This window comes from Labeo rohita, chromosome 1 (assembly GCF_022985175.1).
Source record: "Labeo rohita strain BAU-BD-2019 chromosome 1, IGBB_LRoh.1.0, whole genome shotgun sequence".
NCBI lineage: Eukaryota > Metazoa > Chordata > Actinopteri > Cypriniformes > Cyprinidae > Labeo > Labeo rohita.
In genome coordinates, this window is record NC_066869.1 from 35,004,409 (window position 1) to 35,017,320 (window position 12,912).

The 12,912-nt window shown below is 34.8% G+C and overlaps 1 protein-coding gene across 1 annotated transcript in view; it reads left to right on the forward strand.

Annotated features, from left to right (window-relative positions):
- Positions 1–12,912, forward strand: part of chrna8 (cholinergic receptor, nicotinic, alpha 8) — a 63,668-nt gene that overhangs the window by 43,634 nt on the left and 7,122 nt on the right. Inside the window, exons 5-6 of the mRNA XM_051111337.1 lie at positions 5,682–5,761; positions 8,094–8,261. Of these exons, the coding sequence (XP_050967294.1) occupies positions 5,682–5,761; positions 8,094–8,261 (248 nt within the window). The remainder of the gene's footprint in view (positions 1–5,681; positions 5,762–8,093; positions 8,262–12,912) is intronic.

Consider the following 12,912-nt stretch of genomic DNA (forward strand, 5'->3'; position numbering starts at 1 on the left):
TGGCCGCACATCCCAGAGCCTGTGCTACATGAGCTTTTGTGTTTAAAATGCATAATTTCTTCACGAAGAAAGAAAAACATGAACATCTTGGATGACAAGGAGGTGAGTAAATTATTTGTTCTGGAAGTGGAGTTCTCCTTTAATGAGACAAATAATGAACATCTTGTGGGTTATAACTGGATATCCAACTAGATTAACAAGTTGAATGGAGAGTTTATTAGGTTCTCTTGTTTATATGAATTAAAGGGATAGTTCCAAGAGAAATTAAAATTCTGTCATTAATTACTCATCTTCAGAACCCAAATTAAGCTATTTTGATGAAGTCCGAGAGCTTTCTGACAGCAGCGGAATTACTACGTTCAAGGCCCAGAAAGGTAGTAAAGACATAGACAAAATAGTCCATGTGACATCTTTGGTTCAACCGTAATTTTATTTTTCTGGGCCTTGAACATGTCAGATGTGTTGCTGTCTATGCAGGGTCAGAAAGCTCTTGGATTTCATCAAAAATATCTTAATTTGTGTTCTGAGGATGAACAATAGTAATACAGGTTTGTAACGACATGAGGGTGAGTAATTAATGACAGAATTTTCATTTTTGGGTAAACTAACCCTTTAAAATGCAAATGCATATTTTTGACTCTGAACATCCTTTATAAATGCATCACAAGACAACAGAAATGCTGAAGAAACTGTGGCAAGGTGCTTCACAACATTTGCCATTCACAAGAAAACTGTTTAACTCAAGAAGCATGAAGTGTGTAGGAAGAAGGAAATGTAAAAGATCTCCTAACTTAGTACAGTTATCAGTTATTAGTCACTTAGTAATGTGTCAAAATGATGACCAGCATGTCATCACTGTATTGGTCTAGATTGGTCCCATGTGCTCTGCAAACAGTTTATTTCCACCATATTAGCTAATAATGCCACCCTAACAATAACATCATATTCTCGACAATCATTTGGTTTTAATTTAACACATTTGTCATGGATAATTAGAATTGCAACTAAATGTGCCTGTATGATAGGTAGAAATGGGAGATAGTGACTGACAGCAGTAATTGCCTTCTCTATGGGCAGGCTTCATAAATCTGCATTATGCAAATGTCTTTTGTCATAGCTTGACAGGTGTCACCTCTTCCTAAAGCCGCAACTTACTTACTGCCGTTTGAGGAAAAGATGTAAAGAGCTTTTAATGTACATCATCCGAATTCTGCCAGATCATGCACACCTTAAAAATATAACTCATGGCACTTAACCAATTACAATGATCCTCTTGGCAGACGACATTAGCTAAAGCATCATGCCGTATTAAGATGAATATATGAAGAGAACATCCAGGAAAGATGCTGACTTTGCTTTCTGACACTGAGGACAAGTCGACAGAGTTTAAACCTTTAAAGACAAGGCAGGATGCGTTTAGCTAAAATATTCAATGAGGATGGATGTGGTGGGGTGCATTAAACTGGAGTCATCTGTGCCAGTAATATAATGTAAATGTGCAGGACAGAAGCTACGTGTGATCATCCATTGATTTTGGTATTTGGTTTAGAATATACTGGATTAGTTTAGAATTAATCGGATTAGTAACATGGATAAATCAGATTATTTTGAATGTGTCTGTGAAGATTGTTTTAGCTTGAAAATTGATAGAGAATGGTTCTGTGCACAATGGAAAGATGTCAAGTTCACGTTATCTCTAAGAGGCAAGAGGATATTGTCTAAGAGATGCTTCTTTTCTCAGCTATACAATGAACCACCTGTTGTCCACGTCAACACTAAAACTGAATGCATGACGACAGCTACTAACCAAACAACATTCATTCTTTAACACTGCTCTCAGTGTGATTTTTAATCAATGACTGAGAGAAATAGATACAACCTTAAAGCAGCTGTAAGCAATTTCATTAGCCCATTTCACACATAACTGTCTTTATTGGTAAATTACTGGTAAATTACCATAAGGAGATCATGTGTGAAGAGGACCTTTTCAAAAATACCGGTAAATTCATTCTGGAAATTTACTGGTATGAGAAGTTGTAACCTCACCAGTAAATTACCCTGTGTGAACGCATGAACGAGTTTAATGGTATGAGCACGTATGAGGTCAGAGCGTGCTGATGTAAGATGCCTAGAGGACATTTCTGGTTAATGATGTCACAGAATTTACCGGTATTTTGAAACTGATGTGTGAAAGATGCTTTACCGGTAAAAAGATGGAACGTCATTTCCTGTGTGAACAGTCCATTTTTAAATTTACTAGTGCTGGCAATTGATTAAAAAAAATAATTACTGATTAGCCGCACTTTTTTTTCTGAAATTAATCAGGATTAATCACACCTAACATTAAAGTTTTTAAATATACTTTTATATTGTAATTATTTCATATTGAATCTTCAAATTAACGTAGAAACAACATAAAGACAGTATATTTTTAACATTTGTTAATATCTTTTATGACTGAAGGTAAGTATCTCAAATACCAATATTACTGATGTCTCTAGGAAATTGTTCTTTTTCCTAATATTTAACCAGTGGCTGTGTTTCCATCCAAAGATGCAAATTTAACTTGTGCGCAAAACTGGAATATCGCATAAAACATTTGCAAATAAGGCACTATTTCCATCCAACGAGTCAAAGAGAACAAATTTGTCACTTCCTGATAAACTGGCACTAAATATCACTAATAAAGGTAGAAGAAGCCACTGAATGTAAGACTTTTTATATTACTTGCCTCAGAGCATACAAAACACAGTCGTGTAAGACAGTTATACAGAAATACTGTGATGACAGACATTGCTCAGGCACTTCAGAACGACCAAAACAACATTTCAGATGCTGTCCAGAGAGATCGGCCCGCTGGTTAATTAACTTATCCTATCCAATGTGCAAAGTCACATGACATTTTGAATGCGCATGGTGGAATTTATTTGGTAAATGTGTTTACATTGTAGTTTATGCACATTTTTTCTTATCGGATAAAAAGGTTATCCTACTCAGTTATGCGCATTTTTAGAATTTATGCGCATCTTGGCATTTCCAAGGCGTTTTTTTATGTGATATTCCTAAATGCACATAAACATAGGTGAGTGGAAACACAGCTACTGACTACAGCCATTTAACATTACAGTATAATGTAGAGCTATTCATTTTAACATGTATTATATTTAAAAAAAAATAACAAAAAATCTACAGAAGTTGAATGAAGTTAGCAAACATTAAATACTAAATTAAATATCAATGAATCATTAAAGCTACAAAAGTTTTTGATTTCCTCTTTCTCTTTTGTTCTTTGATTAACAGATATATTTTGGACTATGAAGGGTGCCATTATTTTTATTATGTAGATTAGTTGCACTCAGTGAGCTACTGGCACTGAGCTACGCTATTTTTACCGCAACACAGCTCGGAAAATAAAATAGTGATACTGTTCTGCCCATTGTCTGGTCATGATGTATGGTTAATGTTTTGATGAAACATCTATGATGATTTTTTTTTCATTAATAAATCACAATGGGCATCACCATTCATACAGGCTATGGCAGAAGTTATTATTATTTATTTTTTTGAGCTTTTTATGCCTTTTTATTGCGATAGGACAGTAGAGAGATGACAGGAAAGAGCTTGGCAGGAGAGAGGGTGTGGGATCGGCAAAGTACCATGAGACGGGAATCAAACTCGGGTTGCTGTGTGCGCAGTTGCGCTATATGTCGACGTACTAACCACGAGGCTATTGGCACCGACAAGGCAGAAGTTATTTTACATAACTATTCAAAGATTCTGGTTTCCGAATGCGGACCGTAAAAAAGGACTATTCCGAGTTGTGTTTCGGCAGAAATAGCGTAGCTTAGTGCCAGTAGCTCACCAAGTAAAACCGTTCAACGTAATCAAAATAATGGCACCCCCCATAGTCCAAAATATTTATATAACAATGTGGATTTTTTAAATAACATAAACCTTTCATGGGTTTTCTACTAAATATTTCAGTGAGAGACATCATTCGCACTACATTAAGCTATACAAGGTTTTTTTTTTTTTTTTTTTTTTTACTTAAATACTGCATGTTTTAGAGCAACTATTTAGAGACACTACTACACTTGATTTATCCAGGTGAATAATTAATGCGAAGTGTAAGTATTAATTAAATAAATGTCAGTTATTGTGAATAATGGATTAATTTTACATAGTTTTGACTTGACTGCTTGACTGCTGAGCCATTAAGTTACTCTTTTACAGGCATGTAATGGATATTTTATGTTGAGCAAAGGCATCATTGTGAGCATGACAGGTGATTTGTATGGCAAACTGGTAATTTGCAGGCTGGTTCTTGTGCTAATTGCTGTCAAAATAATTATTCTGTCATAATGTGAGCCAGGCAGCCTCCTTTCAGTTTGGCAGGTTGTAATCCGCCAAACCACCATTAAAAAAAGGGACAAGAAACACAAAGGATTAGACACATTATTACCTTGGCAATGTTGCTGAAAGGTCATCTTTGATGTCCGACAGCAAAGAGCAGTGACAAAGTTAAAATCTCACGGTATGGAACTTTGAATGGGATTTTGTCCTCCATGACTTTAAAAAAGACTTTTAAGAACTAAGATTGAAAGGGATGTCATAAGAACATATCAGCATATGAAGTGGGTAGTCCTTTTTGGGCATTATTGCATCTTGTTTTGTTACATAATAGTTTTTGTGTTTTTATCTTGAATATTAAATATGTGAAGAAAGAGTAAAATCACAAAAAAATTATAATCAGTATTGTTAGCCATTTTCGTTAATTGAATATTCAATATTCAAAAATTAATAAATACTATTAAATGGAAAATTCAGATTTGAATGCTGAATTGTCCATTTTCAACTAGACCTATGCTGCACATGCTGACTTTGTAAATATGATGCCATGCCACATAATGCTTGCAATTTCATAATGTGTAACATGCATATTGCATGACATGCATGTTTCAGCGTTTTTGCTTTAGCATCCATAGTACCTTAAGTCAGAGCACAACTACACACACACACATTGGACAGTATACTGGACATAAATAAACGATGTGTGTTTGTGTGTTCCTACGTTACACCCCAACATCCCACTCACACACGTACAATGTACACAAACTCTGTCCAAATACTAATTAAATGACTAATGTGGCAAATAAAAGGTCAGGACATGTGTATAATTACTATGACACAGTTGAAACCATATTGTGTACCTCCTACATACTAATAAGTCCTAAATGTCACTGAGGATTTATGACATTATTTTACAAAGTTATTATCAAACACCTTTGTCCCTGCTGCATTTTTACCTGAATTTCATTTCTTAATCATATTGCTGATGGTGCTTTGGTATGTATGATTAATTATGAATACGTTTTTGAATAATACAACTGCTGGACTGCCTACTTGTAACCACAATGTCAATTGAATTGGACATTTTAATCAACAGAATGTTATTTTTGCAGGAGGTAGGAGAAACACAAAAGAACAAGGACACATATATTATTCTGCAGAGAGCTACTGGGATACAAACTATTTTAAGTTGCATCATGACCAATCACAGTGTGTGAAGACAGTAACTAGTATTTGATGGTCTAATGTGTGTTAAGTTTATGCAGATTACAGGGAAGCGAACATTTGAGGAATGCACTTGCAAAAATATTCTGACTGTTCTTTCCCTGCAGTGCTGATGAGAGGTTTGATGCCACCTTCCATACGAACGTCCTGGTTAATGCATCGGGTGCCTGTCAGTACATACCACCAGGTACAAATTATTCCTATCACTGTATCAACCACACAATTGTGTGTTTTTTTCTATTTAATTTAGTCTTTATGCTATTTCACTTAAAGATAATGACTATATTTAAAACAAGTGCCAGATTTACGAACAGCTTGTGCCAGTGCAAACCATCTTTTAGCTTTAAAATAGTACTATCAGGATTTACTAAAAATGTGCAGTGAAGAATTAGCGCTGAAAAGGCATGGACAGTTATTTTTGCACCTGACCTTATTGAATAAGCATTTGTAGGATTTTCAGAAAAAAAATGATGGGAGGAGAGTATTAAAATGAATCACACAACTCAATTTACTAACGTTTGTGCTCATCAAATTACTGGTATTTGTGCCATTATTTAATGCTCAAAAAAGCATGTCTTAAAGCTAGCGGTAATTTGTGCTGCTCTTCCTAGATTGTGCTGGTTATTATGGAAATGAGATGCTGTGTCTGTGTTCTTTAATGTGCACCTTGTCAGTAAATCACCTGCAGAATTTTCCCCTCCCATCGGCGCTTTAATTTGCCCTGCTTAGCCAATCTGGCCCTAATAGTTTAATAACAATGTTAAATATATTCTTAAGCACATCTAAATGAATACTGTGTATTGTTTCATTCTGTACATGAGCAATATTACACTTTGCAGGCTAATCACACCCATGCTGATATTGAGCGGTATTACATGGCTACGAGTGTGATATTGCATTTATACAACAAGTTTGATGCCACAAATGTGTAAATAAATGAGAAACAACCAAAGTGTATTTTTAAAACAAACAGAAATACTTCCTTCTGCCACAGATTAATAGTTAAACAGATGATGATATTAACACAAGTTAATAGTTTAACAGATGAGCCCAAGGCTCCGTTGCTAATTCGGAAACATCACTTTAGAGCTAGTAACGAAGGAACCTTGAGATGCTTCATTAAAAGCGTGTTGTTTTATGTAGAGTAGACTATGAGAGAGACTGAATGAGCGAGTGTGATTATCTGCATCTGATACAGCATTCATTCTTCAGCTCAATCTCGTATTCACAGTAAAACATTAGTTTGAATGTCTTCTGAGGTAATATCTTTGTCGCACTATCCGTTCATCTGTTAATGAATGTGCTTTCCGATGACAGCGCTGCCTTTATTGACTGTTCATTTGTTGTTTGTCTTACAAGGTGTTGTAAAATTGTCTTTTTTACAACACTGTTTCAGTCTCTTTCAATATAAAAGTCTTTACAGCTGACTCTTGCATAAAAAAAAATCTTGTCGCCATCTAATGGTGGAACAATGTAACTAATTCCCATCATGAGCGCAAATACACACCATTTTTGAATAATAAATACTGTTATTAAATACTATTATTTAAATAAAATACTATTTATTAAATATTAATATTCAATAAACAACAACAGCCATTGTAAAAGTTGAATTCAGTCAAAGGTACAAAGGCAGCACTCTGATATGCAGCATATATAAGTTACATAAAATATAACATGATGAGATTTTGCCCTCATCCAAAACTATTTGCTCTGGAACAAATAATAGATTAATGAGATTAAAGACTGCCCGTTACCCAAATCAAACGAGTTAAATCTTATGTTTAACCACTTTAGAGACATCAGAGTCAGCAGCAAATTCCAGAAATCTGACCGAGCTAAGGCTGCTCTCGGCAGGTTCATTAATGCTGATCGCCCGCTGACACCCTGAAGCTTACATCTCTGAAGACATGTTATCTTTAGCATAATTAATGTGTATGACACAAATCTGCATGACACAAAACAGCATTATTTATAAAATTATAGTGGTTTTAGGCATCTGCCATGACACTAGCTGTGAGAAATACAGCAAACGGAGTGATACAAATGGTGAAACGGTTGGAGTTCCGAATCCGATATCTCTGGAATATCACACTCCTCTCGCATACAATCAGATTTGTAGACCTGTTGTATAAATTATAATATTGTGATGTAAATTCACTAGTAGCATTTAAATTCAAATACAGCGTTTAAAATGCTGATTTAAAATATTATTATTTTTTAATAAAACAGAATTTTTATTTATAGTCAAGATGAAAATAAATAATCATACTGGTGAATTTTAATAACTGAATTTTATGTAAGTATTTTGCTAAATCACTTAAAAGACAACTTGGTTTATTATTTAGTTTCTACACTTATTCTATATGTTTGGCTACATTAGTTTTGTAGATTTAAGTGTGACAAGGTATAGTGTAATAGTTAAGATCATTTTCATTCATAGAACTACAATTCCACACGATTTTCTCTATTAGCCTATTGATTTTGTTATGTGTGTGTGTTTGTGTGTAATCACACAGGTATTCTGAAGAGTACATGTTACATAGATGTGCGCTGGTTCCCATTCGATATACAGAAATGTGACCTCAAGTTTGGCTCCTGGACTCATAACGGCTGGCTGCTGGACCTACAGATGCAGGCGGTGGACATCTCTACATACATCCCCAATGGAGAATGGGATTTAGTGGGTAAGAGTCCCTGGCATTAGACTATTGAGATACTTTAAAAGGTTTTTTTTCATGTACATCTCAGTGATGTCCAGCCTTTTGAGTTAGCTTTCATTTAAATACTTTTTAGTTTTAGTTTTAGTAATGTGTCTGTATGGTTTTTATTAAGTTTTGTTTTTAGTTTAGTTCTGTTTATTAAGTTTTGGTTATTTTAGTACTTCAACTTTATATGTAAATGAAAAATGTTGTCCTGGCAAATAGCTGAAATAAACCACATAGGTTTTATATATTTATATTTTTATATTTTAGCTAATGTTTGTTTTATTTCAAGTAATGAAAATGTTTCATTTCTGATGTTCTGAATTTGACGAGTTTAAAGAGTGCAAGCATTTTATGAGGAACCAAATCTATTTTTGTGAAAGCACTGCGTACAAACACTTACGACTCACACATTCTTTCTATATATATATAATGCTATAGATCTCTTTTCTTTTCACACATTTGGGTTTTCAAGTGTCAGTAACGCATTGTGTGCTCAGTATAGGTCATGTGTGTTTGAATGGTTTTCTTTGCCTGAAGGGACACTTTTGATAATGTCCCCCCTGCTTCTACTTCATGGAAAATTGTTAGTGTTGTTAGCTCATCTGAATGCTGAGGTGATAATTTCGTCCTCCCTGCTGAACTGTAGGGAACACAGACTTAACACATGGTACAGAAAGACTTTGAAAGACCTTCTTTTTATATTCATACTCAGGTGGAGAATAAAAAGTAAGTGCCTCTTATATTCTCAGGAGAGCATTCCTTCTGTCATTTTCATGAATTATAAGAGTGCATACAGAATTTTAACATGCTGTCGATCACAACAAAGTAATTTGCTTTTCTGTGCGAATTTACATTGTAACAGGATTAAATAACAATGCTGATGTGTGAAATTCTCGTAATCGTGTAACATCATAGGATGTTTTGCACTAATATTAGAAATATTAATATTAGAAATGAATTTTTGTGTGGCACAGCTTTTCTAATCTCATAATCTGATCGTGTTTGGCTTTTTAATCTCTCTGTTTCTGTCTCAGTCTCTTATTTTTTCGCTTTCAATGCCAATGTGACCCAGGGTCTGTTCAACAGATGGGGTCCTGATGGTAGTTGGCAGTGCTTTGGCACTGATTCTGGCTGGCACCAATAGCCAGTTGCATGCCAAGGTTGCACAGTAACATGGGCAGTCTGTGAACGGGCATCTTTAACACCGCAGGGATTCACACATTGCACACACACAAAACCACAACCTACTGGTCACCCTGTTGCAGAGTAGTGTAAACATATATGATATGTAACAAGTATCTTGGTATGTGCTATAAGGTAGTTTTTCCCCAATTTTTCATTCATCTGACAAATTTGCATAACTATAATTGCAAATTCCTCCCCCTTCAGACACACACACAAACCACAGCACTCAGGTAGGCCTTTTGTAATCAGTTAAATGACTCAAACCTGCAATTTGCTTTGATGTGATTGTCTCTGAGTGCCATGACAATTCTGACCAGCGTGAAATCCTGATGAAAGCTCTTCCTCCGCCTGCCTAGTTTGATTAATTACAATTTTGATTTAATTTTTAATCAATTGGAGAGGAGGGCTGTCTGACCCTGACCGATCAAGACTGTCTAATTTGCAACATGTCATGTCGCTGTCTCCCTTTGCTCTTGCAACAGGTAGAAATAATGTTTATTTCATTTGTTTTGGAGTACGGATTGCATTTTAAAGTGAACCCTGGGTATTAAGACTTCTATGGCTAAATATAACATAAATATGCAGTAGAAAATTCATGAGCAATTAACGTTATTTTGAAAATCCACATTGTTTTATACACATTTTGGACTATGGGGGGTTCCATTGTTTTGAGTATGTGAAATAGTTGCATTTGATGAGCTACTGATGCTACCTGTTGCTGTTTTTACCACAACATAAAATACTGATACAATGGCCACAGCTACTGAAAGAGCTAAAAGGTGGCAATGGATATAAGCATAGGCTTAAACGAAATCCCATACCATTGATTTTTCCCACAAGTGGTTTTAACCCCTTGGATATTGAGTGAAATCCACACTGAGAAACTCCCTTGGTGGCTGCAGTGTCATAACAAGTGTCGACATGTTTACATCCTGCCAGGATGGCATCTAGCATTTCTTGTCTCTGCCATTTGTACGCTCTTTCAGTAGCTGTGGCCTACTAAAAGCCTCAAAGGCATCAGGGCTAAAGTGGAGAGAACAAAGATGCGGGTCTTTAGGAAGTTTAGGGTTTTTAGGAAATAGTCTTTCTATTCTTTTCTCCTCTTCTTATCGCTAGGAAAGCAGTGAAGACTTACATTGCTTCTCTTGTTTTCCTTCGACTGAAAATTAAAACCAAAAGCCGCACAATGTGGCATCGTATCAGTATTTTATTTTCAGAGTTGCTTATTCCGAGTTGTACAGCGGTAAAAATGGCAACAGATAGCACCAGTAGCTCACCAAGTGCAACCATTTCACGTAATCGAAATAATGGCACCTCCTATTGTCCAAAATATGTATAAAACGATCTGGATTTTTAAAATAACGTACTACACATTTCAGTAAGAGACATCATTTATGTTATATTAAGGCATATGTACTAAAAAAAATGCAGGGTTAAAAACAACCCAACTTGGGTTATTTGGCAACCCAGTGCTGGGTAAATATTGGACAGAGCACAAATTCTCACTTCAAGTTCAAAAGTTGGCAGCCCTTTTTTATGCAAAGCAAAAGGCATTTTCATTCTGTGAAACAGCCACTGTTGACACAACTGACTGACATCTCATCCTTACATTGCGTTGTGTAAAATAACACAATTTACAGCACAGTAAAGACTTTATAAATGAAATAAAATGTATACAAACCTTTATTTCGCTAAAGAAGTGCAAATCAGCGGTGCTGAGTACCGGTCTCTCTTGTAGAGGACTGAAAAATCAGGACTGACTCAGCAGCTGGGTTGTTTCGTCAGAGACAGGCTCAACCCAGTGGTTGGGTAGAAAAAAATAACCCAGCGTTAAAAATGACCCAGCAACTATCCAGCACTTGGGTAAAAAATATTAAAAATAACCAAATAAAATGACCCAATGGGCTGAACCAAGCATTTGGGTTAAAAAAAACCAAATGTAGTCTTAGAGTGTAGTCTTAATACCCAGTGTTCCCTTAGAAAACATCACTGTGTATCATATCATTAAAACTTGGATTGGGCTTGTTTGATTATGAAGCACAGAATTATTGAATTGCATGGGTACCTTGGAGAGCACCGTAGGATTAAGTGGATTGCACTGCAAAAATTAGGAAAATGGAAAGCAAATATTAGTCTTGTGCACGCACAGATCAAGGACAAGAAACAGGGAATAAATAATGGCTGATTCTTGTGTTTGCTTTAGATTTAACAAAGTTTTGGAGGTTATGCACTTTAAAGGTCATGAAGATCCTGTGATTTGGTCCTGTCACAAATACGCTCGTCTTGGCTGACAGCCTTTATTTTCAGAAAGACCTTCATCTCGATTCTTTTGTGTAAGGGTCACTTTGAAGTCCTGCCTTAGCTTTTACCTTTAACCATTCTGATGGTTGTTTAAACAAAGAGAGCATATATAAAATATAGGATAGGATCTAAATTTGAACAAAAATATATTTTTTATATGTATATTTTTGGTACCACTTTACAATAAGGTTCATTAGTTAACTTTATTCAACTACATTAGTTAACATGGACTTAGAATGAACAATACTTCTACAGCATTTATTAATCTTAGTGTTAATTTCAGCATTTACTAATGCATTATTAAAATCATAAAACCAGTCAATCTTAAGGGTCAATTTTTTGAAATTGTGATTTATATATCATCTGAAAGCTGAATAAGCTTTCCAAGCATGTATGGTTTGTTAGGATAGGACAATATTTGGCTGAGTTACAACTATTTGAAAATCTGGAATCTGAAGGTGCAAAAAAAATCTAAATATTGAGAAAATCACCTTTAAAGTTGTCCAAATGAAGCAATGCATATTACTAATCAAAAAATAAGTTTCAATATATTTACGGTAGGAAATTTACAAAATATGATCATGTAACATCTTTACTTATTATCCTAATGATTTTTGGCATAAAAGAAAAATCTATAATTTTGACCCATACAATGTATTGTTGGCTGTTGCTACAAATACACCCGTGCTGCTTACAACTGGTTTTGTGGTCCAGGGTTTTATTTTATATAAAATTATATTATATTAAAATATTAAAATTAATTATAAATTCAACAAACAAAATTAAGCAGTTACTTAGTAAGGTATGAAAGCCTGTTTTCACTACAGCTGAGTAAAAAAAAAAACATGTAAGTCATAATAATGGGAAACTAATTATAACTGAGCATCTCATTATATTGAGAAATACTCTCATACTAATGACAGTATATCATAATAATGAGGAACTTTTTCATAACAACGAGCAAAAAAAATATAATCACTGACTTACATCTATTAATAATGTCAAACTTTCTCATGTTTTCTCATTTCACTCTTATTTTGAGATGTTAACTCATTATAAGAAGGTTTCTCATTATTATGAGATGCTATGTAGTTATTAAGAGAAAGTTTCTCGTCATTACAGTTTTCAGAATCGTATTTTACTC